Source organism: Gavia stellata, chromosome 6, assembly GCF_030936135.1.
Source record: "Gavia stellata isolate bGavSte3 chromosome 6, bGavSte3.hap2, whole genome shotgun sequence".
Classification (NCBI taxonomy): domain Eukaryota; kingdom Metazoa; phylum Chordata; class Aves; order Gaviiformes; family Gaviidae; genus Gavia; species Gavia stellata.
In genome coordinates, this window is record NC_082599.1 from 1,510,190 (window position 1) to 1,536,646 (window position 26,457).

Sequence of the window (26,457 nt, forward strand, 5' to 3'; positions counted from 1 at the left end):
TCTTTCACCCCCATAAATGTGGCCCGGGGATAGAGCCCTGTTTTCTGCGAGCAGAAGTGCAACGATAGCAAACTATTTCCTTGCAAACGATGACTCCGGCCATGTGTCGTGTTGTAACCCGGTGTGATAATGTGGTGGTGAGGAGCTCCACTTCTGACGTCTGGCTGCCAAAAAAAAAAATCCCATCAAAGCAACATCTTTCTCCCCAGCATCTCGGTCAAGTTGGATTTAGTTCTTTTGACATCATCTTTGGTTCCCATCACTCTGCTGGAATGTGCCCTGCCCCACATGGTGCTGAAATGGCAGCAGAATTAACAGGTAGAGAGAGACCTTGTCTGTCCCCCGTGCTCTGAAACACCCGTGCGGCTCTGGCAGCGGTGCCAGGCAAATAACCCCGGTCTGTGCAGGCTTTAACACGCGTGCGAGCCTTGCGGTGGGCATGCCGTATGAACAGGAGGTCTTTGGTGGCTCAGGGATCGGCTGTGATCTGTGGTGTCCGGCATCAAAGGGGTTGTTTTCTCATCCTCATTTTTTCCACCTTCAAGCCTCCAGTCTCTTCTGGAGCAAGAAATAGTTTCCCAGTGTTTTCCCCACAGCTTTGCGATCAGTTTTGGAAGGTACCAGGTTTTTGGATCAATACCTATGAACTTAACTAAGATGAGTATTGTAATTTTAGACTTCTGAAAAGGATTTTTTTTTTATTTCAAACTCCACGTGAAGTCTGTGTGGGGATCCACCTCTCTAAAGGGTTAAGCCCTTATGTGTCCTGACTGTCTTGATGTCAGTTGTTGTTACCTGCACACATTTCTCTGCATCAATCGATCTTTTTAATCTCCTGTTTGGACTCCTTCCTGCTACCTTACACATCGAGAGTTGCACCACCAGCAGAGCAGGAAACCTTCAAACCCCAGGAAGAAAAAGAAAACAGTCGAGCAGGAATTTGTGATTTGTGCCGTGGTTTGGAAGTCTTGCAATGAGATGAAGAGACCCAACTGAGCCTTCCCCCTTGGCGAGGAATGCCTCCTCCGTGCATCTTCTGCGAATACATGAGAAGCCACTGATTGAATATAATTAATCTTGAACTTTCTGATACAGGTCAGAAACCTTGAGAAACTCAAACCAGTAGCTTTTTTTGATGCAGGCTTTCGGGATTTCTTTGTATTGAGCTGAAGAGTGCACATCCTGGCTTCACACAGAGTCTAGAGATGGAAAATAGTTGCCGCATTAGGTCACCTCCAAACCTAACAAAGTCTAGAGATCTGTCCTTTGCCTCCCTCTTGTTTAGTCTGTTTGTGAGTGAGTCCTCTCACCTGATGCGGAGTCCCATACTCACCCTAGTACTGCAAAGACAGCGGTCTGTCTTGCTGGCCCCCGTTTCTCCTGGTTGTGTTCCTCCCCTGGTCTGTGGTTTTCCTCCCCAGCACCGTCCTGTATTTGCCTTCGGATGCTGACGGCTGCCCGCTCCCCTTCTCCCACCTTGAGGAAATCCAGACCAGTTCTCCCCATCCTTCCCCGGTTTAGGCATGGTGGGGCTCTTGAGGAAATCCAGACCAGTTCTCCCCATCCTTCCCCGGTTTAGGCATGGTGGGGCTCTTCCCCGAGCATTGGCCTGACGAGCCCACGCAGGCTGTGATGGCTTCTTCCATCTCAGCCCAGATGTTTCTGCAGAAATGGTGCTTCCCGTGTGCGGTGAGCCGAGGAGAGCTCTGGCCCCGCGTTTAGCCTCTTCTAGCGTATGGATGGGCTTCATGGCATCCACCCCTCCATCCTTTCAGGCTCCTGCTCATTCTTGTGGCTTTTCTCAAGATCTTTGGTCATCCTTTCCACGATGAGATACCTGTGACTGAATACTTGGCTTGAGGTGCCTTGCTCTGCAGGAAGGAGTGCCTTCCCCAAGGTCTTGGCTGTGATGTTTCCCATCTTTCCATGCCAGAATCACCGACCTTCTTTATTTCATGCCTGTGACAAACTTCCCTTGATCCCACGTTGAGTGTCACCAGTGAGAGAAAATTGTGCAAATTCTCTTTTTTAAGTTCTTCTTGCTTGGCTTTAGCCTTCTCCAACTGAGCAGCCGACTCAAACTCATCATTAATAGCAAGGTAGGGCCGTGTGTTACACCCGTGTTAAGAGTTTCGGTGACTTATGGAGACCAGATGTCCCACTTGATGGGATGATCAATGAGCAGATACTGGTTACTTTTAAGAGGGTGACGGTGGTCAGTCTGTCTGTCTGTCTTCCTCCAGGCAAACCCAGTGGGACCCTCCTACCTGGGACAGCCCAGGCGATGATGCCAGCCTTGAACACGAAGCTGAAATGGACCTTGGGACCCCAACATACGACGAAAACCCCATGAAGGTAAGCGTGGGGGTCAGCGAGGGAAACTCGGTGTTAACATCTCTTGGACAGACTGAGGGGACAATCCTGTCCTGCGGAGCAGGAGCGGCAACAGCCGGGGCTGTTCTTGGGGTTGTTACAGACTTGGAGGAGTGACGGAGGGACAGCAGCAGCCTGAGATAAGCCGTCATGGCTATACTGACCATGGGGCCACGGGTTTTTTGTGCTTTAAAATAGTGGTAGAGGAGTACTGGATTAAGTTGTTCTTTTCTTGCCACTGTGAAATACCTGATGAAACATGCTGTGCTGCCTGGTAGCCGCTGAAGAGCAGCTTCCCCTTGTTGCTGCCAGGTTTTGCTTGACAAATAGTCAAGCAGAGATTTTCGTGGCGCTCTCACCTCCTCATCCTTCTGGGTACTGGCTTGGTAAAGACCCCGGTGCGCCTTTGCTCACCTCTTGGGCTGTGCCGACCGCGGCTTGGGTGAACGCAGGACTTCCCTGGGGGGCGGCTGATGTTCTGCCCTGGATGCAAACCGTCGCTGCAACCTCACGTCAGGAGACGACCTTATAACTGGCCAAAAAAAGGGGTGTGAGGGGGGGATAACGTTGAAATAGGGAAAACTAACGGTGCAGCAGCAGGAGCAGAGGTGCTGGGAGCTCTGTGTTGCTTCCACCACCAGCTGCCTTTCTGCTGTGGCTTTTCTTGTGGGTGCTGCAGCATCTCCATCGCTGCTGCTGTCAAAGGTAACACCTGAGAGGAGGGAGCTGCTCTCCAGATGGGGCTTGATTTCCAGTTAGGTCCCTTTGCGGCCACATCCAACCCAGTGCTCGGCGGGAGGGGACTTGGCTGAGCCTCCTTGGAGGACACGTCTGCCGTCGGCGTGGGTTTCCAGCCCTTGCAAAGGAGGGAGGGCAGAGTCTGAGCAGCGATTGCTGAGCCCCTGTAGATAAATCACTCTATATACCTTTCTGATTCCCTAAAAAGGAGAGAGAAGAGCTGTGGAAAGAAAGGTTTGTTGGGTTATAACTCTCAGGGAGCAGTTCTGTCGGTGCTCCGGTGATACCCACAGACCCGGGGCTGATTTTGCTGTAGGTACCGAAGGCAGCGTCCATCCTACAATGCCCAAGAACATCTCCCACAGTTGCCGTCGCCTTCCCGCGGAGTCTTCCCATGTGCTGCCAGGATCCTAAGGGTTAACCCAATCCCCGTAATGCCTCCGAATACTTCAGCCGGGATTCCTGGCGAGTTCACTTAAACTACATTATTTACAAATATTTATCTCCCTGTAAAAAAGTTAATTAGAAAATGAACCAAGACCTGGCACACGCCGCTCAGCCACGGAGCCTTTACTTCTGCAGAGGAATCCAGAAAAGCCTTTTAAATTATTTTTGTCCCTGGGTTGGTATCCCGCGTACCCTGCCGGCATCCCCTGCGGTTCTGGGAACCTCGGCAGGCAAAGGAGCAAAAGTCACGGCACGGGGACGATTTATAAACAGGCGAGTGTCCTGGGATCGCTGGGGCTTGCTGGATCCCTTAGGTGAGCTTCGGGATCGGTAGCGTGCAGCGAGCTTGCGCTGCACTGCTCTGGCTGATACTTCGCTTTATTGTGCTCAGCAAAACATTAAAAACCGCTCATGCAGCTTTATGAATGCTCCAGATGACTCAGGCTGAAAGAACAACAAATATTCCTAATTTGCCTGTTTTCTACAGCGCGTTTCGCTTCAACGGGAAGGATTTTCCCCTGCGCTTGCCTCGCGTCGATCCCAGTTTATCTGCGTTTGCTGCCGCTTCTGGGTTCGGGTTGCGAGTTGCTGTTGAAGGATATCGGCGTGCAGAACGAGACGCGAGAACCTATTTATCAAACAGACCTTCATTTTAGGCTTTAAGGCGAGGTTTTGTTAAGCTGGAGTAGCCGTAAACTGCATCCCCATGGAGGGATTTGCTGCTCTAGCTGTACACGCTAAAGCGGAATGGAGTGGAGCAGCCTGGAGGTATTGGGGCGCGTCTCTTTGATGAGAACAAGGTACTGAGGAGACGGTTGGGCTCTTCTGAGCGAGAAAATATAGTTGCGCCGGTGCTTTGCAGCTTGGGAGTCTTTTTCCTACTGACTTTCAAGGGTCTCGGTGGGTCCTGCGACTGCAGAGGGAGCAGCAAGGAAAGATGCTTCTGTAAGTGCGGGCAGGCGTTTCCATGCCAGATTCAAAACCTTTGGGATAAAAAAGGTGCCGAGGACCGGGGCAATGCTCGAAGGGCTTCGCCTCAGGGCAGACGTGAGCTGGCTGCTTCTGCCAGTTTTCGCTGCTCACTCAACCCCCCAAATCCCTGTTTTCAGGTGCAAAACTTCTCTGAAGCCATCAATACCTCGTTCCTAAATGAACACCGGACGCGCAGCTTTGGCTGACCTCACGGTGATGTGGTTCTTACTCACTTCAGAGCTTTAAATCTTTTCCTTCTTGGCCAGGATCGCCTGAAGGTTGGGTTTTTCCCGGTTGTGGAAATAACGTTGAATTCCCACGTGGTCATAGCTCGCTCGCCGCCGCCTCCATAACGACGCTTCCACCCTGAAACTGCAGCCACATTCCTCGGATTTTTTTACCCTCCTCCTCCCCACCCTGCACCTTTTCCAAGAGGGATTAAACCCACCAGCATCGTGGCTCCGACCATCCGACAGCTGCTGCTGCTATTCCTGGTGTCCTCCGGCCGCGGGCGACCGCTCGCCCCGGCGAAACGCGTGCGACGGCGGCGACCAGGGTATTTTATTTCCTCTGGAGCATGTTCAGCATGCTTCTGAGCATCATCTGCTCCCTTCTTGACACCCTCAAAGCCCCGGCGCGGCCGGCGTTACCGCGGCTGGTGTCAGCGGTGGGTGAGCGCGCCTGGGGCTTGTGTGCCGGTATGGTGGTTTTGATGGAAAGGCACAAGAGGCGTGCGGAGCCGCGCTCACTATTTCCCTTTAAAGCACATTTTAAAACCCGCTTTTTCCCTTGGAAAAAGGGTTTCGTGAGAGGGCGGCACGGCGGAGCGCTCGGGGAGGTTGGCAGTGACGCAGGGCTGGATGCCGAAGTTTTTGCATCCTTTTAAGATGGAAAAAGCCCGGATTTATTGCACGGGTGTGTTCGTGTCTCTGCCCATCGGTACCTGAAGGGCATGGAAAGGTCGGCATCACTGGAGCAGATCCTGGCATCCTTATCCCGTGCTGCCGGAGGAGAGCATCCTGCACAGGATTTACCAGCTCATTCAGCTCCCACTGTCACCCCATCCCAGGCTGGTTTTCCCTTAACAGCATCTTTGCCCACCTCCCCATCGCACCTCTCCTCTGGAGGGTTTCTGCCTAACGCAGCGAGGCTGATAAACGGGAATACCACCGTGTTGGGGGTCTTTTCCTGCGTTAGAGTCTTCCTGGCAGGTGGCATGGCTTTGGATTGTGGGAGCGCTTTGGAAGGGGCTACGGGGGAAACGCTGCGGTCACGTCAGGCTAAAGCCCTTCCATAAGGAGGTTTTCATCTTAAAATAAAGATTAATTTTAGCATAAGGAGAAATTGGCACCTTTCCACAAGTAGTAGCTTAGAAATACAGTTTCTATTTCTCCTCCGCGTGCCCCCCCCAGATTTTGGCACTGATTTTTCCCCCCATCCCATGTGCTCCGGCCAAGGGGAGAAGGATTTCGCATCGGCTACCAGACCGTGCTGGCTGCCTGGTGTAGGCAGCGCTGCCCGCACCGGGACAGGGACCGCGGCCGTGCTTCGGCTCACGGCTCTCCCATCCGTCGGGCTTGGTGGTCAGCCGGGGTTTGGCTTCTCCTCCCAGCTCCGGTCCCCAAAAAGTGCCGTTTTTCCCCTTCTAGGTCACCCCCCGCAGCCTGGGTGGCTCCCGCGGTCGTGGTGGGAAGCGATGGAGCTCGAAATCCCAGGAGCATTTAGTCCCAGGCTTAATCCAGCCAGGCCAGGCTTTATTTTTGCATTTACTTTCTTTACGCATTTATTTACAGGCATCTTTATCTGGCCTTCGCAGCGCTTCCCTGCAAGCTCCTCCAAACCCGTCCTCCGGCTCTACTTAAGCAAGCTAATTAACGCCGATAATTTATAACATCCTTGGAGGGCTAAATTAAAATCCCATCGTTACCAAACTGACCCGCGTAGAAAATAACTCCTTCCTCGTGCTGGCTCGGGGAATGAAGAGAAATCGGGGTGTGCCGATGAACCCAGGGCTCGGCGATGGAGAAGGACTTGGTGACGGGAGGTGGCAGGGCTTGGTGACGCCACCGTGCCGGTGCCGCGCCGGGAGCCGGCAGGGAGCCATCTGCTCCCCATTACCGACCTTTTGATGTCGGTACCCGAGCCGCGGGCAGGGAGCGGCGAGCTTTGATGTGCGGCCAGCCCGGAGACGCACCAGCGCTCGCTCGGGACAGCCCTCGGCAATAAAACTTCCCCGTCAAGGGTTGATTTAAGCTCCGACGCTGGTTTGCGTACGGGACTTCGCAGCTCTGCCCTCCAGCCTCAGCCAGGCGCTGGGGGTTTGAAAGGGGTGGGATGGCTCCTGCTTTTTGCAGTGTTAAATACTTTAAAAAATCATTTTTTTTTTAATTAAAAGAAATAGGAGGACACCTTCAAAGAGCAGAAGGAGAAGGCAAATCTCCCCCGGCTTTGCAAGCCTTTAACAAGCCCTTTTGCTCTCCCCATCTTTAAAATCTGAGTCGTGATAACCCGAAAACCAGCGCCAGAGGAGCGATGCCGCTTTTCGCCGTCTTTAGTCCCCGAGGAGGTCGCGGGGCTCGAAGGCGAAGCCCGCAGGGATGGGCGTGCGTGGGGAGGTGGGTGTTGAGCTGGTGGCGAAGGGGCGCTCGCCGGGAGGCAGCGGGGGCAGTTTCTACTCCATTAATACGGGCAGCAAATGAAATCAGCGGGTGCTTGTGCTCTGTGGGATTAGTACTTGGGGGAAGAGCCAGAAATTCCTCTAAAATTCACTTCATCCTTCCGCGATCGTCTATAGCTAAAGATAATCCGCTGTAAATGCTTGCTGGTGGGTTCCCAGACCTCGCAGCGATTTCGGCACGAGGGCTGACGGTGCGCCGGCACGCCTCTCCGGCGGGGATGGTTCTGCCGCGGCCGATAGCTGCCGCCGAGCGCCTGGCTTTGATTAACAACGGGCTGAATAAACGAGCGTTGCTCAAACAGCCCCCGGAGCGGGGTTAGGACAGCGTTCCCGCTGCCTGGGTGTCCGGCCGTGCCGGATTCATCCCCGCGAATCATAGTTGTGCCGGTAATTAGGCTTTAACATGCATGAAATAAATGGGATGGGGGGGGGATCCGCTGCTTTCCTCCCCCCTCGCCTCCAGCTAAGGATAATACCCCCCACCGCAGCGCTCGCCCCCCCTCCAAACCAGCGCGACTCCCCGGGACCAGCTCGTGCCCTTTTTCCAGCTTTTTTTCCAAAGAAAACGAGAGCAAGGAGCGACCCTCGCGCCTCCCTGGGCACTGCGCTCCCAGCCCAGCAGCGTGGCTGGAGCGCACCGGGAAGGGTGCCGGGACCAGGCTGGGAAGCTCTCCGGAGTTGCCGTGGGGAGTGTGCTGGGAGCAGGCTGGGAATTGCACCGGCACTGGGCTGGAGAGCGTACCAGGATCAGGCTGGGAAGTGCCCTGGGACTGGGCTAGGAAGCGTGCCAGGATCAGGGTGGGGAGCGTGTCAGCACTGGGCTGGGAAGGTCACTGGGACCAGGCTGGGAAGCGTGCCTGGAATGGCGTGAGGAGCATGCCGGCATCGGGCTGGGAAGCGCACTGACACTGAGCTGGGAAGCATGTTGGGACCGGGGTGGGGAGCTCACCGGGACCAGGCTGGGAAGTGTGTCTGGTTTGGGGTGGGGAGCATGCCGGTATTGGGCTGGGAAGCTCACCGGGACTGGGCTGGGAAGCGTGCCTGGATCAGGCTGGGAAGCATGCCGGCATTGGGCTAGGAAATGCACCGGCACTGGGCTGGGAAGGACATTGGGAATGGGTTGGGGAGCGCACCGGGACTGGGCTGGGAAGATCAGCAAGGACTGCCAGGATTGGACTGGGGAGTGCCCCAGCACTGGCTTGGGAAGCTCACCGGGACCAGGCTGGGAAGCGCATCTGGATTGGGATGGAGAGCATGCTGGCAAGGGGCTGGGAAGCTCATCGGGAACGGGCTGGGAAGTGTGCTGAGAATGGGCTGGGAAGCTCACAGGGACCAGGCTGAGAAGCATGTCAGGAATGGGCTGGGAAGCTCACCTGGAGCAGGCTGGGAAGTGTGCTGGGAATGGGCTGGGAAGCTCAGCAGGAGCAGGCTGGGAAGTGTGCTGGGAGTGGGCTGGGAAGCTCACCAGGAGCAGGCTGGGAAGCTCACCTGGAGCGGGCTGGGAAGCTCACCAGGATCAGGCTGGGAAGCTCAGCAGGAGCAGGCCGGGAAGCTCAGCAGGAGTGGGCTGGGAAGCTCACCAGGATCAGGCTGGGAAGCGTGCCGGGAATGGGCTGGGAAGCGCCCGCTGCCCGTCTGGCTGTGGGGCAGGGGTGGGTGGCGGGTGCGCTGTCCCCAGGGTGGGGACAGGGACCGGAGGAGCGTCTAACGCCCTTTTATTTCCCCCTCTCCAGTCTTCCAAGAAGCCCAAGACGGCGGAAGCGGACACCTCGAGCGAGCTAGCCAAGAAGAGCAAGGAGGTCTTCAGGAAAGAAGTGAGTTTCCCCCGCGCCCCGGGGGGGTTTGTCACTGTCCCGCTCCGGTGACGTGACCCAGGGGGACGCCGGAGCGGGGTGGGGGGGGTTCACTGTCCCACGCAGGTGATGTGACGCTGGAGTTGGGGGGACCCCACTGCTGGGGGACATCGGGGTGTCCCCCCTCGCCGCCCCACGGAGGGTTGGGCGCGGGGTTCGCTGGATCCTTGGGGACACGTTGTCACCCCGGGGTGGGAACACGTCCCCACCCCGGGGTGGGGAAGGGGCGGTGGGGCCGGTGAGCGAGGGCAGGGCCGGATCGGGGTCCCCTCTCCCGCAGATGTCGCAGTTCATCGTGCAGTGCCTGAACCCCTACCGCAAACCCGACTGCAAGGCGGGGCGGATCACCACCACCGAGGACTTCAAACACCTGGCGCGCAAGGTGACGTCCCCTCCCTCCCCGGGGAGGGGCGGGTGGCATCGCCCCTTCTGCCCGCTCCTCTGGCAGGGGGAGGGAGGGAAAATAGCGATGGTGGGGGACTAACAGCTGGTGGTGGGGAATAATAGGGGATTAATAGCCAATATTTGGGGAATAATAGGAAATACTTGGGGATAATAGGCAATATTTGGGGAATAATAGGAAATACTTGGGGAATAACAGGCGAATAATAGCAAAATAGTTTGGGGAATATTTGGGGAATAATAGCAAATATTTGGGGAATAATAGGAAATACTTGGGGAATAATAGCCAGTATTTGGGGAATAATAGGAAATACTTGGGGAATAATAGCCAGTATTTGGGGAATAATAGGAAATATTTGGGGAATAATAGGAAATACTTGGGGAATAATAGTCAATATTTGGGGAATAATAGGAAATACTTGGGGATAATAGCCAATATTTGGGGAATAATAGGAAATACTTGGGGAATAACAGGGGAATAATAGCAAAATAGTTTGGGGAATATTTGGGGAATAATAGCAAATACTTGGAGAATAATAGGAAATACTTGGGGAATAATAGCCAATATTTGGGGAATAATAGGAAATACTTGGGGAATAATAGCCAGTATTTGGGGAATAATAGGAAATATTTGGGGAATAATAGGAAATACTTGGGGAATAATAGTCAATATTTGGGGAATAATAGGAAATACTTGGGGATAATAGCCAATATTTGGGGAATAATAGGAAATACTTGGGGAATAACAGGGGAATAATAGCAAAATAGTTTGGGGAATATTTGGGGAATAATAGCAAATACTTGGAGAATAATAGGAAATACTTGGGGAATAATAGCCAATATTTGGGGAATAATAGGAAATACTTGGGGAATAATAGGGGAATAATAGCCAATATTTGGGGAATAATAGGAAATATTTGGGGAATAATAGCCAATATTTGGGGAATAATAGGAAATACTTGGGGAATATTTGGGGAATAATAGCAAAATAGTTTGGGGGATAATAGGGAGAATTAGGGGAATAATAGCTGATATTGTGGGAATAATAGCAAATATTTGGGGAATAACAGAAAATATTGGGGGGAATATTTGGGGAATAACAGCAAAATAGTTTAAGGAGTAGTATGAAATATTTGGGGAACAATAGCAAACACTTAGGGAGTAATAGCGAAACAGCTTGGGGAATCCTGGGGATCCCCAAGACTTGGATTATTGGGAATACTGGGAATAACGGTGGGGATTCCCGACCCCTCCTCTCCCCCGCAGCTGACTCACGGCGTCATGAACAAGGAGCTGAAATACTGCAAGAACCCGGAGGACCTGGAGTGCAACGAGAACGTGAAACACAAGACGAAGGAATACATCAAGAAATACATGCAGAAATTCGGGGCCATCTACAAACCCAAAGAGGACACGGACCTGGAGTGACCACCTCTTCTTCCTCCTCCTCCTCCTCCTCCTCCTCCTCCTCCTCCTCCTTCATCATCTCCTCCTCCTCCTCCTTCATCATCTCCTTCTCCTCCTCCTCCTCCTTCACCACCTCTTCCTCCTCCTCCTCCTCCTCCTCCTTCATCATCTCCTTCTCCTCCTCCTCCTCCTTCACCACCTCTTCCTCCTCCTCCTCCTCCTCCATCATCTCCTTCTCCTCCTCCTCCTCCTTCACCACCTCCTCCTCCTCCTCCTCCTCCTCCTCAGTCATCTCCTTCTCTTCCTCCTCCTCCTTCACCTCCTCCTCCTCCTCCTTCTCCTCCTCTTCCTCCCTCCACCTCTTCCTCCTCCTCCTCCTCTCTTCCTCCTCTTCCTCCCTCCTCCTCCTCCTCCTCCATCATCTCCTCCTCCTCCTCCTTCACCTCCTCCTCCTCCTCTTCCTCCCTCCACCTCTTCCTCCTCCTCCTCCTCTCTTCCTCCTCTTCCTCCCTCCTCCTCCTTCTCCTTCTCCTCCTCCTCCTCCTCTTCCTCCTCTTCCTCCCTCCTCCTCCTCCTCCTCTTCCACCAGCACCACCCCATCGACGCCCAACACAGCCAAACCTCGGAATGAATACCCAATTCTGCCAGGAGTCACGGTTTTAAACCACCAACCTGTGAATTTATTATTTTATTTTATTTTTTTTTTTTTTTTTTAAAAAAAGAAAATAAACTTCGTTCCCAACGGCGTGAGGCGGTTTGTGCTGCCGGGGAGACGCGGAGGAAAAGCCGGGCTTTGTTAAACCAGGCTTTGCCGGCTCCCCTGCCCCGGCGGTGCTGTCGGACGCGCGCGCCCCGTGCGTCACCGAGCTCTGTATTATATTTTAACGTATATGTGAATATATTGATAATTTTGGGGGTTTATTATTTTTTGTTGTTGTTGTTTTTGCTTTTAGCCCAAGACGTGCCGATACCACGGGAACACTTTGTAAGGATAGTTTCGGGGTTATTATTTTGTTGTTGTTTCGGTTGTTTCCTTGGTTTTATTTTTTTGGTTCTGCGAGGTTTAATCTGTTTTCATGTAAATATTGCGGAGCAGGGCTGCCCCCGGATTTCTGGCCGCCCTCGTGCTATGTTGATAAGATTGATTTTACTGCTTAAATCATTTTACTTTATCCAATTTTTACGGAACTTTTTATGTAAAAAAAAAAAAATTAAAAAAAAAATAAAATAAAAGAAAAATGACAAAAAATCGACACCCGCCCCGAAAGAGGTTTGACACGGCCGGGGGGGGGTGGTGGGGGGGACCTGGCGGTGGCACCGGTGGGGACACAGGGGCCCGGCTCGGTGGGCCGTCCCCTCTCGCTCAGGGACCCCCCCGTCACCCTTAGCGTCCCCATGAGCCCCGACACCCCGTGGGGGGGAGCGGGACGGGGTTTTGGGGTGACCCAGCGCAGGGCAGGGGTGCCCCTGCGCATTTTGGGGTTAAAACGGCTCTTTTCCGTCACGCAGCGTCCCCCCCCCCCCCCGGTGCCACCTGCCTTGGGGACTTTGGGGGGGGTGTCCCCCCGCCCTCCTGCTGTTGTTATGGGGACGGGCGTGGGACACGCACCTGGGGACACACACCCCCCCCCGGGGACACACGGACACCTAAGGACACACGTCACAGTGACACACGCTTGGGGGGACGCACAGACAGCTGAGGGGACACATCTTGGGGACAAACAGATGCCTGAGGACACACGTCCCGGTGACATGTGCTTGGGGACACACAGAAACCCGAGGACACGCATCATGGGGACACACGGACACCTGGGGGGGGACACAGCCCAGGGACACATGGACACCTGGGGGGACACAGCCCAGGGACACACAGACACCTGGGGACACACATCCTGAGGACGGACAGACAGCAGAGGACATTTCCCAGTGACACGTGCTTGGGGACACATGGACACCTGAGGGGACACATCTCTGGGACAGACAGATGCCTGAGGACACACGTCCCGGTGACGCACCTGGGGACACTCTTGGACACCTGAGGACTCACTTCATGGTGACGTGCTTGCGGGGACACACGGACACCTGCGGACACGTGCTTTGGGGGACACACAGACGCCTGAGGACACACAGCCTGGGGACACGCGCTTGGGGGACACACATGTCCCGGTGACACGTGCTTGGGGACACACAGAAACCCGAGGACACGCATCGTGGGGACACACGGACACCTGGGGGGGGGACACAGCCCAGGGACACATGGACACCTGGGGACACACAGCCCAGGGACACACAGACACCTGGGGACACACATCCTGAGGACGGACAGACAGCGGAGGACATTTCCCGGTGACACGTGCTTGGGGACACATGGACAGCCGAGGACACACGGACAGCCGAGGACACACATCGTGGGGACACACGGACACCTGGGGGGGGGACACAGCCCAGGGACACACAGACACCAGGGGACACACATCCTGAGGACGGACAGACAGCGGAGGACATGCCCTGGTGACATGCGCTTGGGGACACACGGACACCCGAGGACATGCATTGTGGGGACACACGGACACCTGGGGGGGGGACACAGCCCAGGGACACATGGACACCTGGGGACACACAGCCCAGGGACACACAGACACCTGGGGACACACATCCTGAGGACGGACAGACAGCGGAGGACATTTCCCGGTGACACGTGCTTGGGGACACATGGACAGCCGAGGACACACGGACAGCCGAGGACACACATCGTGGGGACACACGGACACCTGGGGGGGGACACAGCCCAGGGACACATGGACACCTGGGGGGACACAGCCCAGGGACACACAGACACCAGGGGACACACATCCTGAGGACGGACAGACAGCGGAGGACATGCCCTGGTGACATGCGCTTGGGGACACACGGACACCCGAGGACATGCATTGTGGGGACACACGGACACCTGGGGGGGGACACACAGCCCAGGGACACACAGACACCTGGGGACACACATCCTGAGGACGGACAGACAGCGGAGGACATGTTCAGGTGACATGCGCTTGGGGACACACGGACACCCGAGGACATGCATCATGGGGACACACGGACACCTGGGGGGGACACACAGCCCAGGGACACACAGACACCAGGGGACACACATCCTGAGGATGGACAGACAGCGGAGGACATGTCCTGGTGACATGCGCTTGGGGACACACGGACACCCGAGGACATGCATTGTGGGGACACACGGACACCTGGGGGGGGGACACAGCCCAGGGACACATGGACACCTGGGGACACACAGCCCAGGGACACACAGACACCTGGGGACACACATCCTGAGGACGGACAGACAGCGGAGGACATTTCCCGGTGACACGTGCTTGGGGACACATGGACAGCCGAGGACACACGGACAGCCGAGGACACACATCGTGGGGACACACGGACACCTGGGGGGGGACACAGCCCAGGGACACATGGACACCTGGGGAGACACAGCCCAGGGACACACAGACACCAGGGGACACACATCCTGAGGACGGACAGACAGCGGAGGACATGCCCTGGTGACATGCGCTTGGGGACACACGGACACCCGAGGACATGCGTTGTGGGGACACACGGACACCTGGGGGGGGACACACAGCCCAGGGACACACAGACACCTGGGGACACACATCCTGAGGACGGACAGACAGCGGAGGACATGTTCAGGTGACATGCGCTTGGGGACACACGGACACCCGAGGACATGCATCATGGGGACACACGGACACCTGGGGGGGACACACAGCCCAGGGACACACAGACACCAGGGGACACACATCCTGAGGATGGACAGACAGCGGAGGACATGTCCTGGTGACATGCGCTTGGGGACACACGGACACCCGAGGACATGCATCGTGGGGACACACGGACACCTGGGGGGGGGACACAGCCCAGGGACACATGGACACCTGGGGACACACAGCCCAGGGACACACAGACACCTGGGGACACACATCCTGAGGACGGACAGACAGTGGAGGACATGTCCAGGTGACACGCGCTTGGGGACACACGGACAGCCGAGGACACACATCGTGGGGACACACGGACACCTGGGGGGGACACACAGCCCAGGGACACACAGACACCAGGGGACACACATCCTGAGGACGGACAGACAGCGGAGGACATGTCCTGGTGACATGCGCTTGGGGACACACGGACACCCGAGGACATGCATCGTGGGGACACACGGACACCTGGGGGGGGGGACACACAGCCCAGTGACACACAGACACCAGGGGACACACATCCTGAGGACGGACAGACAGCAGAGGACATTTCCCAGTGACACGTGCTTGGGGACACATGGACACCTGAGGGGACACATCTTGGGGACAAACAGATGACTGAGGACACACGTCCCGGTGACACGCTTGGGGACACTCTTGGACACCTGAGGACTCACTTCATGGTGACGTGCTTGCGGGGACACACGGACACCTGCGGACACGTGCTTTGGGGGACACACAGACGCCTGAGGACACACAGCCTGGGGACACGCGCTTGGGGGACACACATGTCCCGGTGACACGTGCTTGGGGACACACAGAAACCTGAGGACACGCATCGTGGGGACACACGGACACCTGGGGGGGGGACACAGCCCAGGGACACATGGACACCTGGGGACACACAGCCCAGGGACACACAGACACCTGGGGACACACATCCTGAGGATGGACAGACAGTGGAGGACATGTTCAGGTGACATGCGCTTGGGGACACATGGACAGCCGAGGACACACATCGTGGGGACACACGGACACCTGGGGGGGGGACACAGCCCAGGGACTCACAGACACCAGGGGACACACATCCTGAGGACGGACAGACAGTGGAGGACATGTCCAGGTGACACGCGCTTGGGGACACATGGACAGCCGAGGACACACATCGTGGGGACACACGGACACCTGGGGGGGACACACAGCCCAGGGACACACAGACACCAGGGGACACACATCCTGAGGACGGACAGACAGCGGAGGACATGTCCTGGTGACATGCGCTTGGGGACACACGGACACCCGAGGACACGCATCGTGGGGACACACGGACACCTGGGGACACGCAGCCCAGGGACAGACGTTTGGGGGACACACACGCGCTCGCGGGGACACACGGACACCCGAGGACACCCATCCTGGTGACACACAACTTTAATGCGCCCGCCCAGGGCCCAGCCGCGTCCCCGAGCCTCCCACCCCCCGTCCCCACACCGGGGCCACCAAATGACCCCCCCGTCCCCGTCCCACCCCCCGACACCCCTAAAAAAGTACAAAACCCACTTAAAAAAAAACCCCAAACCACCCAACTATCCGGCCGGAAAAAGCGGGGAGCACCCACCGAGCCCACCCGGCCACCCCGCCGCGTCCCGGCGAGCCTCGGGGACCCCCCCCGGTCACACGGCGGAGGTGACGTCCCCCGGTCCCGCCAAGCGCCGTGCGGCGTCGTGGCGGCCGATGGCGGCCAGCGCCTGGCAGAGGCTCTCCAGCGTGGCCCCCTCGGCGGCGGCCCAGGTGCTGAGCAGGGTGCGGGTGGGTGCTCGGCCCCGGCCGAAGGTGCCGATGGCGTCGGGGCCGAAGCCCAAGCGGGCGGCCAGGCTGCGCCAGTCCCCCCCGGGACCCCCGGAATCCAGCAGCCGCTCCAGCTCCTCCCGCTGCTGCGGTGGCACCCCGCTCAGCGGGTGCCCCTCGGGGCGGGGGGCTGCGGGTGGGGAGGGTGAGGGGGTGAGCGGCGGCACCCCCAAATCGCCGCCCGGCGGGATTGCTGCGCCGGAGGCGTCGCCGGCTCCCGGGAGAGAGAGAGAGAGATTTACCGGGGCGTGGGTGCTCCCCAAACCCGTTTGGGTGCTCCCCAACCCCACCCAGGGGGTCCCTGACACCCATTTAGGTGCTCCCCAGGACATGGGTGCTCCCCAACCCCCATTTGGGTGCTCCCTGACTCCATTTGGGTGCTCCCCGACCCCCGTTTGGGTGCTCCCCGACCCCACCCAGGGGGTCCCTGACACCCATTTAGGTGCTCCCCAGGACATGGGTGCTCCCCAACCCCCATTTGGGTGCTCCCTGACTCCATTTGGGTGCTCCCCGACCCCACCCAGGTGGTCCCCGACCCCCATTTGGGTGCTCCCCGACCCCATCCAGGTGGTCCCTGACACCCATTTAGGTGCTCCCCAGGACATGGGTGCTCCCTGACCCCATCTGGGTGCTCCCCGACCCCGTTTGGGTGCTCCCCGACCCCCGTGTGGGTGCCCCCCCACCCCGTGCAGTTGGTCCCCAACCCCATTTGGGTGCTCCCTGACTGCATCTTGGTGCTTCCTGACCCCCATTTGGGTGCTACCTGGGGTATGGGTGCTCCCTGACCCCTATTCGCGTGCTCCCTGACCCCATCCAGCTGGTCCTTGACACCCATTTGGGTGCTCCCCAGGACATGGGTGCTCCCCAACCCCCATTTGGGTGCTCCCTGACCCCCGTTTGGGTGCTCCCTGACCCCACCCAGGTGGTCCCTCACCCCCATTTGGGTGCCCCCCAGGACATGGGTGCTCCCTGACCCCATCTGGGTGCTCCCTGATCCCCATTTGGGTGCTACCTGGGGTATGGGTGCTCCCCGACCCCATCCAGGTGCTCCCCGACCCCATTTGGGTGCTCCCCAGGGTATGGGTGCTCCCCGACCCCCATTTGGGTGCTACCTGGGGTATGGGTTCTCCCTGACCCCATCCAGGTGCTCCCTGATCCCCGTTTGGGTGCTCCCCGACCCCATTTGGGTGCTCCCCAGGGCATGGGTGCTCTCCAACCCCCGTTTGGGTGCTCCCCGACCCCCGTTTGGGTGCTCCTCAGGACATGGGTGCTCCCTGACCCCCATCTGGGTGCTCCCCGACCCCATTGGGGTGCTCCCCAGGACATGGGTGCTCCCTGACCCCCATCTGGGTGCTCCCCGACCCCATTTGGGTGCTCCCCAGGACATGGGTGCTCCCTGACCCCCATCTGGGTGCTCCCCGACCCCATTGGGGTGCTCCCCAGGACATGGGTGCTCCCTGACCCCCATCTGGGTGCTCCCCGACCCCATTGGGGTGCTCCCCAGGACATGGGTGCTCCCCGACCCCACCTGGGTGCTCCCTGGGCCACGGTGGCACCCCAACCCCTCTGGGTGCTCCCTAGAGCCCCCCAACCCCATCCAGACGCCCCCCAATCCACCGCCTCTCCCCGGGGACAGATGCACCCTGACCCCCCACCCAACACGGGTGCTCCCCAACCCCATCCTGATGCCATCGGGAGACACCCCCCCCCCAAACCCCCCCGCCGGGCGGTGGGTGCTCACCCTTGCCGGGCTGGTGGGGGTCCTGCAGACTGTGGGTGTCGAGGAAGACCCCGCTGTCGCTGTGCAGCTTCTCCCCGTCGGGTGACGTCCCCGTGTCCCCCGCCCGCGCCTTGGCCAGCTGCCGCTTCTGCCTGCACGTGTGCCAGCTGCCACCCCCACCCCGGGGTGTCACACAGGGTGCCGGGGGTCCCGCGCCCCCCCACCCCGTGGGGTGTCCGTCGCCCCCCAAAACCCACCACTTGAAGGCCACGTAGGCGAGGAGTCCCACCACCACGGCGGCCAGGAGGGAGCAGTAGACCGGGATGATGTCCTTGCCGGTGGCATCGGGCGGTGGCACCAACTCAGGGGTGGCAGCGGGTGGGGGGTCCCCCGTCACCCCCTCCCCGGGGGGGGGCCCCTCTGTGCGCTCCAGGTCCTCATCTGTGGGGATGGGAGGGGGAGTCGGGTGGGTCCGTCCCCCCCTCCCCAAAGGTTAGGGGAGCTCCCGGTCCCTCCTACCCCGTGCCTCAGTTTCCCCTTGGGGGGGACCCATGGGTGGATTGGGGGGGGAGGGGGGGCAAATATGTTGGGGTGCTGCAGCGGTGTGACCCCCCCCCCCCCAAATTCACCCCATTTTCCCGCGCTGGGACACAGCACCCAGACCCACCCGGGGGAAACTGAGGCACGACCACGTTCCCCCAGCGAAGACCCCCAACCCCGGGGTGGGGGTGACAACATGGGGGGGTGTGGGTGTCCTGTCCCCCCCCCCACCCCAAAATTCACCCCATTTTCCCGTGCTGGGACACCGCACCCAGACCCACACGGGGGAAACTGAGGCACGACCACGTCCCCCAGCAAAGACCCCCAACCCCGGGGTGGGGGGGTGTGGGTGACAGCAGGGGGGGGTGTGGGTGTCCTGTCCCCCCCACCCCAAAATTCACCCCATTTTCCCGTGCTGGGACACCGCACCCAGACCCACACGGGGGAAACTGAGGCACGACCACGTCCCCCAGCAAAGACCCCCAACCCCGGGGTGTGGGGGGGTGACAACATGGGGGGGTGTGGGTGTCCCATTCCCCCCCCCCCCACCCCAAATTCACCCCATTTTCCCGCGCTGGCACACAGCACCCAGACCCACCCGGGGGAAACTGAGGCACGACCACGTCCCCCAGCAAAGACCCCCAACCCCGGGGTGGGGGGGTGTGGGTGACAGCATGGGGGGGTGTGGGTGTCCCATTCCCCCCCCCCACCCCAAATTCACCCCATTTTCCCGCGCTGGGACACCGCACCCAGACCCACCCGGGGGAAACTGAGGCACAGCCACATCCCTCAGCGAAGACCCCAACCCCGGGGTGGGGGGTGTGGGTGACAGCATGGGGGGGTGTGGGTGCCCCCCCCGCCCCGGGTGCCACTCACGGGTGCAGAGGGTGTCGCGGGTGGGGGTGCAGGGCCGGGCGGGCGGGCGCGGACAGGGGGTGCAGGGCTGGCAGGGCTCCTCCGCGCTGCTGACGGCCGAGAAGGTGCGGTCTGGGGGGGGCGAGGGGTGCTCAGGGGGTGCGGGGGGGGGTGTGGGTGCGGGGGGGGGGGTGGGGGGGTACTCACTGTGGGTGCAGGGCTGGCAGCGGGTGTCGGTGTGGCCGCAGGGATGGGTGACGCCGAAGCCGGGGGGACAGGGGGTGCAGCACCCCCCCGCCGCCGTCGTCCTCCCGCACCCCCCGCCCCGCACCGGCACCTGCGGGGGGGGGCGCTGCCTCAGTTTCCCCTCCGCTCTGCCCCGGGGTGCCCCCCCCCCCCAACCCCCCACTGTCTGGGGGTGCCCCCCCCGCTGGGGGGGGGGGGTCCCGCTCGGGGGTGGGGGGAGCGGGGGGGGGGCGGGGGGTGCTCGGCCGCGGGGGGGGGGGGTGATGGGGGAGGAGTGAATAGAATAAATTAATAAAAAAACTCGCAAATTAATAAATAAAATTCAAGAGGCGGAGAAAAATATTGACAATAAAAGTACAGAGTGGAACGGACGGACTGAAGGGGAAATAAAGCACAGGGAGAGGGCGAAGAGCGGAAGAAATAAAGCGAAACGGAGAGAGAGAAAGTGAAAAAACATGAAATAAAGTAAAAAACGAAAAAAGGAAAAGGAAATGAAGTGGAATGAAAGGAAGTAAAAGAGAATAAAGTAAAATGAAAGAAAAGGAAAGAAAATAAGGGAAAGTAAAGTGAAAGAAAAGGAGATAAAGTAAAAAAAAAAGGAAAATAAAATAAAATGAAGGAAAAGGAAATAAAGTAAAAGAAAGTAAAGCAAAAAAAAAAGGAAATTAAAATGAAATGAAGTGAAAGAAAACAAAACAAAATAAAATAAAGGAGAATAAAATGAAAGAAAAGGAAATAAAGTAAAAAAAAGTAAAGTAAAAACAAGTAAAGTAAAATAAGACGAAATGAAATAAAATAAAATTAAATAAAATGAAATTAAATGAAATGAAATAAAACGAAATGAAATAAAATAAAACGAAATGAAATAAAATAAAACGAAATGAAATAAAATAAAACGAAATAAAATAAAATAAAATAAAATAAAATAAAATAAAATAAAATAAAATAAAATAAAATAAAATAAAATAAAATAAAATAAAACGAAATAAAATGAAATGAAATAAAATAAAATAAAACGAAATAAAATAAAACGAAATAAAATAAAATGAAATAAAATGAAATGAAATGAAATGAAATGAAATAAAACAAAAACCCGCGCGGTGAGGTGGAACGGAGCCCCCGGGGCAGCGGGGAGCCCCGTCCCGTCCCGTCCCGTCCCGTCCCGGTCCCCATCCCGGTCCCCATCCCGGTCCCATCCCGGTCCCGTCCCGGTCCCGTCCCGTCCCCGCCCCGCCCGCACCGGGCCGAGCAGCAGCAGCAGCAGCAGCGGCGGCAGCAGCGGGAGGAGCCGCAGCACCGCCCGGTCCCGCCGCATCGCGGAGACCCGGGCCCGGCCCCGGGACCCGCTCGCTCCGAGCCGAGCCGAGCCGAGCCGAGCCGAGCCGAGCCGAGCCGAGCCGAGCCGAGCCGATTCGATCCGGTCCGGTCCCGCTCGGCTCCGTTCGCTCCGCTCCGCCTCGGTTCGGCTCCGCTCGGTCCGGTCCGGCCGCGCTCGGCTCCGCTCGGCTCCGCTCGGCTCCGCTCGGCTCGCTCCGGTCCGCCTCGGCGGGGCTCGGCTGGACGCGGCTCCGCAGCGCAGGAGGGCGGGGCTCGCCCCGGGCTGGGCGGGGCGGGGCGCTCCGTCATTGGCTGCGCGCGGCGGCGCCCCGCCCCTCTCGGCTCGGCGGGGCTCGGGTCCGCTTCGGGCGGGACTCGGCTCGGGCCACCCCCGGTTCGGGTCCCGCCTCCGGTAGCCCGGTGGCCACCGGCTCCACTGGGACCCGACCGGTCCAAACTGGGCCCGGGCGCCTCGGACCGGGGGTTCCGGGGGGACGGCGTCCCCCCCCGCCGCCTCCCCTCCCTGCCCCGGGGGCAAACGTGCCTGGGAGTGGGAGACGCAGATTTATTGACCCCGGTATGGGGGGGGCGTGCAGCACCCCGGGGTGGGTGCGGGGGCTCGGCGTGGGTGCAGCACCCTGGCATGGGTGCAGGACTCCAGCGTGGGTGCAGAGTCTCAGCGTGGGTGCAGGGGCTCGGCATGGGTGCGGGGTCTCGGCATGGGTGCAGGGTCTCGGCATGGGTGCAGGACTCCAGCGTGGGTGCAGGACTCCAGCGTGGGTGCAGGACTCCAGTGTGGGTGCAGGGGCTCGGCGTGGGTGCAGGGTCTTGGTGTGGGTGCAGCACCCCACGTGGATGCAGGACCCCGCTGTGGGTGCAGGACTCCAGCGTGGGTGCGGGGTCTCAGCATGGGTGCAGCACCCTGGCATGGGTGCAGGACTCCAGCGTGGGTGCAGGGTCTCAGCATGGGTGCAGGGTCTCGGCATGGGTGCAGGACTCCAGCGTGGGTGCAGGACTCCAGCGTGGGTGCAAGGTCTCGGCGTGGGTGCAGCACCCTGGCATGGGTGCAGGACTCCAGCGTGGGTGTGGGGTCTCAGTGTGGGTGCGGGGTCTCGGCATGGGTGCAGCACCCTGGCATGGGTGCAGGACTCCAGTGTGGGTGCAGAGTCTCAGCATGGGTGCAGGGTCTCGGCATGGGTGCAGGGTCTCGGCATGGGTGCAGGACTCCAGCGTGGGTGCACGGTCTCGGCATGGGTGCAGGACTCCAGCGTGGGTGCAGGGTCTCGGCATGGGTGCATCACCCTGGCATGGATACAAGGCCTTGCTGCGGGTGTAGCACCTGGGTGCGGGGTCTTGGCATGGGTACAGGGGTCTTGGCATGGGTGCAACACGCTGGTGCAGATGCAGCACCCTGGTGTGGGTGCAGGGTCTTGGTGTGGGTGCAGCGTCTTGGTGTGGGTGCAGCACCCCACGTGTGTGCAGAACCCCGGCGTGGGTGCACGGTCTCGGGGTGGGTGCAGGGTCTCAGCATGGGTGCAGCACCCTGGCATGGGTGCAGGACTCCAGCGTGGGTGCAGAGTCTCAGCATGGGTGCAAGGTCTCGGCATGGGTGCAGGACTCCAGCGTGGGTGCAGGGTTCCGGCGTGGGTGCTGCCCCTATGTTGGGTGCTGCACCCATGCTGAGACATAGGTGCAGCACCCTGGCATGGGCGCACGGTCTTGTTGCGAGCGCAGGGTCTTGGCAGGGGTGCACGGTCCCAGCATGGGTGCATGACCTCGGAGCGGGTGCAGGACCTTGGTGTGGGTGCACAGCCTCAGCATGGGTGCATGGCCTTGGCATGGGTGCCGGATCTCGGTGTGGGTGCAGGACCTCGGCATGGGCGCAGAACCCCAGTATGGGCGCAGCGCCTCAGCGTGGGTGCACTGCCCTGCTGTGTGTGCAGCACCCCTGCATGGGTGCAAGACCTTGGCATGGGTACAGCACTCCGGCGTGGGTGCATGGCCTTGATGTGGGTGCAGGACACTGGTGTGGGTGCAGAATCCTGGCGTGGGTGCAGGGTCTCGGTGTGGGTGCAACACCCCGGCATGGGCACAACACCCCGGCGTGGGTGCAGTACCCTGCTGCGGATACAGGGTCTTGGTATGGGTGCAGGGTCTCGGCATGGGTGCAGCAACGCGACATGGGTGCAGCACCCTGCTGTGGGTACACGGCCTTCGTATGGGTGCAGGATGCTGGCGTGGGTGCAGCACCCCAGCATGGGCGAAGAGTCTTGGCATGGGTGCAGGGTCTCGGCGTGGGTGCAGGGTCTCGGCGTGGGTGCAGAGCCTCGGCGTGGGTGCAGCACCCCGGCAGCTCCCCCCTCTCCTCCCTACCAGCCACGGACGGGGTGCCAGAGCTCCACCACCTTCCCCCCGGCGTGGACGTAGTAGACGGGGTGCATGGCGGCGGTGGCGCAGGCCTGCGGCGGGTAGGGATGCTGAGCCGGGCGTGGCGGGGCGTGGCGGGGCGTGGCGGGGCGTGGCAGGGCGGGTACTCACATGGAAAGGGATGAGAGCCAGGATGCTGCCCAACGGGAAGCGCTCGAAATCCAACTGGCCATCGACGGCTTCCACCTGCCCGTGCTCCTCCGTCAGCCGCACCAGCCTGCGGGGACACGCCGTCACGTCCCCACCCCTGCGTGTCCGTGTCCCCCCCCCACCCCGCCACCCCACGGCGCTCACCTGAGCTGGGGGTGCCCCTCGATGGCGGCGCAGCCCATGGGCGCCTGGTCCCGGCCGTGGAGGCTGAGGGCTGCCCACCCGCAGTCCACCAGCAGCTGGTTGCGGTGGGGGTAGTGACCGATGACCCTGGTGAGGACACGGATGGCCACCTCCTCCGGGTGACAGGAACCCAGCAGGGTCTGCTGAAGGTCTGGGAGAAGAGGGTGCCCAGCCCGGGTTGGGGTGCATCCCACCCTGGGGGGTGTCACACCAGGGTGGGGGGGGTCCCAACCCGCTCACCGTAGAAGAGGTAGTTGCCCGGATGGAGCTCGGTGAGCTGGGCCATCTCCGGCACCGGGTGGCTGCAGGACGGCGTGGAGCCGATGCTGGCCTGGGGACACGGCACGCCTGCCTGCCGCAGCCTGCCGGCACACGGGACCCTCTGAGCACCCAGGGGCATGGCCGGGGGGGGACGTCACCCCCAGGCACCCTGGGAGTGGTACCGGAGGTGTGTCCATCACCTCTGGTCACCACGGGAGCAGGACTGGTGGGTCCATCACCCCCAGGCACCATGGGAGCAGGAGCAGAGGTGGGTCCATCACCCCTGGGTGCCACAGGAGTGGGACCGGAGATGGGTCCATCACCCCTAGACATCCTGCGAACAGGACCAGAGGTGGGTCCATCACTCCTGGGTGCCACAGGAGCGGGACCAGAGGAGGGTCCATCACCCCCAGGCACCATGGGGAACAAGATTAGAGGTGGGTCCATCACCCCTGGGTGCCACAGGAGCAGGACCAGAGGTGGGTCCATCACCCCCAGGCACCATGGGGAACAAGATTAGAGGTGGGTCCATCACCCCTGGGTGCCACAGGAGTGGGACCGGAGATGGGTCCATCACCCCTAGACATCCTGCGAACAGGATCAGAGGTGGGTCCATCACTCCTGGGTGCCACAGGAGCGGGACCAGAGGAGGGTCCATCACTCCTGGGTGCCACAGGAGCGGGACCAGAGGAGGGTCCATCACCCCCAGGCACCATGGGGAACAAGATTAGAGGTGGGTCCATCACCCCTGGGTGCCACAGGAGCAGGACCAGAGGAGGGTCCATCACCCCCAGGCACCATGGGGAACAAGATTAGAGGTGGGTCCATCACCCCTGGGTGCCACAGGAGTGGGACCAGAGGTGAGTCCATCACCCCTGGGTGCCACAGGAGCGGGACCAGAGGTGGGTCCGTCACCCCCAGGCACCATGGGAACAAGATTAGAGGTGGGTCCATCACCCCTGGGTGCCACAGGACCGGGACCAGAGGTGGGTCCATCACCCCGGGAACCATGGGGAGCAGGACTGGAGGTGGTGATGCCTCAGGGAGCCCCAGATGTGCCAGGGAGCCCCCCAAACATTCAAGGGAGCCATCCAGATGTGGCAGAACCCACCCCCCCAGTGTGCCAGGAAGACACCCAAGATGTACTGGGGAGCCTGCCAGATGTGCCCAGATGCCATCCAGATGTGCCAGAGAGCCCCCAGATGCAACAGGGAGCCCCCTCAAACATTCAAGGCAGGTTGCCCCCCCCCATATGCCAAAGCACCCCTCCCCATGTGCCTGGGACCGCCCCCAGATGTGCCCAGGCATCCCCAGATGTGCCAGAACTCCACCCGTATGAGCTGGAGATCCCCCTAGATGTTTTAAAGCCCTTCCACATGTAACTGGGAGCCTACAGATGTGCCACAGCACCCCCAGATGTGCTGGAGACCCCCCCACCGATAGTTCTGGGAGCCCCTAGATGTTTACAGGAGCCCCCAGATACGTGAGAGACACCCCCCTCCCCCTGATATGCTGGGACCCCCCAAGATGTGCCAGGGTGCCACCAGATGTGCACAGGAGGCTCCAGATGTGCTGGAGATCCATCCAGATGTGCCTGGGAGCCCTCCAGACCTGCCAGAGCACTCCCCAGATGTGCCTGCCCCCCCAGTTATGCCATAGCACCCCCCCAGATGTGCCTGGGACCCCCCCTCAGATGTACCAGGACATACCCGGATGTGCCAGAGATTTCCCCCCCCCCCCCCACGATAGGCATGGGTTCCCCCCCCCCCCCCCCCGGTATGCCAGAGCCCCCCCAGATGTGCCCGAGATCCACCCATATGACCTGGAGATCTCTCCAGATGTGTTAAAACATCCCCAGATGTTCCAGAGACCCCCTGCGATATGTCATAGCACCCGCAGATGTGCACAGGAGCCCCCAGATGTGCTCAAGCACCCCCCCCCCAAGTAAGACAGAGCACCCCCAGATATACCTGGGACCCCTCCCAGATGTTCCTGGACCCCCCCAGATGTGCCAGCACACCTGCCAGATGTGCTTGGGACCATCCCCAGATGTGCCCAGGAGCCGCCAGCTGTGCCAGAGCACCTCTAGCTGTGCTGGGGACCACCCCCCCCCCCCCAAGATGTTCCAGGGCACCTCCAGTTGTGCCCATGGTCTTCCCAGATGTGCCTGAGCAGCCCAGATGTGTCACCCCCCCCACCCCATACATTCAAAGGCCATGGGGCAAGGGGGTGCCGTGTCCCCACGCCACTTGGGTGGCAGCCGGA

At 59.6% G+C, this 26,457-nt stretch overlaps 3 protein-coding genes across 3 annotated transcripts in view; 1 reads left to right on the forward strand and 2 right to left on the reverse strand.

Annotated features, from left to right (window-relative positions):
- The window catches only part of SETD2 (SET domain containing 2, histone lysine methyltransferase), a 52,521-nt gene extending 40,399 nt beyond the window's left edge, over nucleotides 1-12,122 (forward strand). The window contains exons 17-20 of the mRNA XM_059818760.1: nucleotides 2,244-2,355; nucleotides 8,941-9,021; nucleotides 9,341-9,442; nucleotides 10,729-12,122. Of these exons, the coding sequence (XP_059674743.1) occupies nucleotides 2,244-2,355; nucleotides 8,941-9,021; nucleotides 9,341-9,442; nucleotides 10,729-10,890 (457 nt within the window). The 3' untranslated portion in view covers nucleotides 10,891-12,122. The remainder of the gene's footprint in view (nucleotides 1-2,243; nucleotides 2,356-8,940; nucleotides 9,022-9,340; nucleotides 9,443-10,728) is intronic.
- A 4,196-nt stretch (nucleotides 12,123-16,318) lies between these two features.
- On the reverse strand, nucleotides 16,319-23,049 carry LOC132317210 (death domain-containing membrane protein NRADD-like). Its single transcript, XM_059818761.1, has 5 exons — nucleotides 22,966-23,049; nucleotides 21,253-21,715; nucleotides 18,471-18,654; nucleotides 18,235-18,380; nucleotides 16,319-16,623 (listed from the first exon to the last, which is right to left on the reverse strand). Exons 1-5 carry the CDS (start codon nucleotides 23,047-23,049, stop codon nucleotides 16,319-16,321), a joined length of 1,182 nt encoding a protein of 393 aa, XP_059674744.1.
- A 491-nt stretch (nucleotides 23,050-23,540) lies between these two features.
- The window catches only part of LOC132317211 (D-serine dehydratase-like), a 6,483-nt gene continuing 3,566 nt past the window's right edge, over nucleotides 23,541-26,457 (reverse strand). Inside the window, 4 exon segments of the mRNA XM_059818764.1 lie at nucleotides 23,541-23,630; nucleotides 23,710-23,815; nucleotides 23,893-24,082; nucleotides 24,172-24,293. Of these exon segments, the coding sequence (XP_059674747.1) occupies nucleotides 23,541-23,630; nucleotides 23,710-23,815; nucleotides 23,893-24,082; nucleotides 24,172-24,293 (508 nt within the window).

Bases quoted from the DNA above. Each gene is read 5' to 3' on its own strand.
- LOC132317210 (XM_059818761.1), bottom strand. From the start codon at position 23,049: ATGCCGAGGTCCTGCACCCACACCGAGATCCGGCACCCATGCCAAGGC. The intron at 18,655-21,252 runs GCTCGGCTCGGC...CCATCCCCACAG, and splicing joins GATCGAATCGGCTCGGCTCG to ATGAGGACCTGGAGCGCACA. The intron at 18,381-18,470 runs GTGGGTTTTGGG...TGGGGGTGGCAG, and splicing joins GCCTACGTGGCCTTCAAGTG to CTGGCACACGTGCAGGCAGA.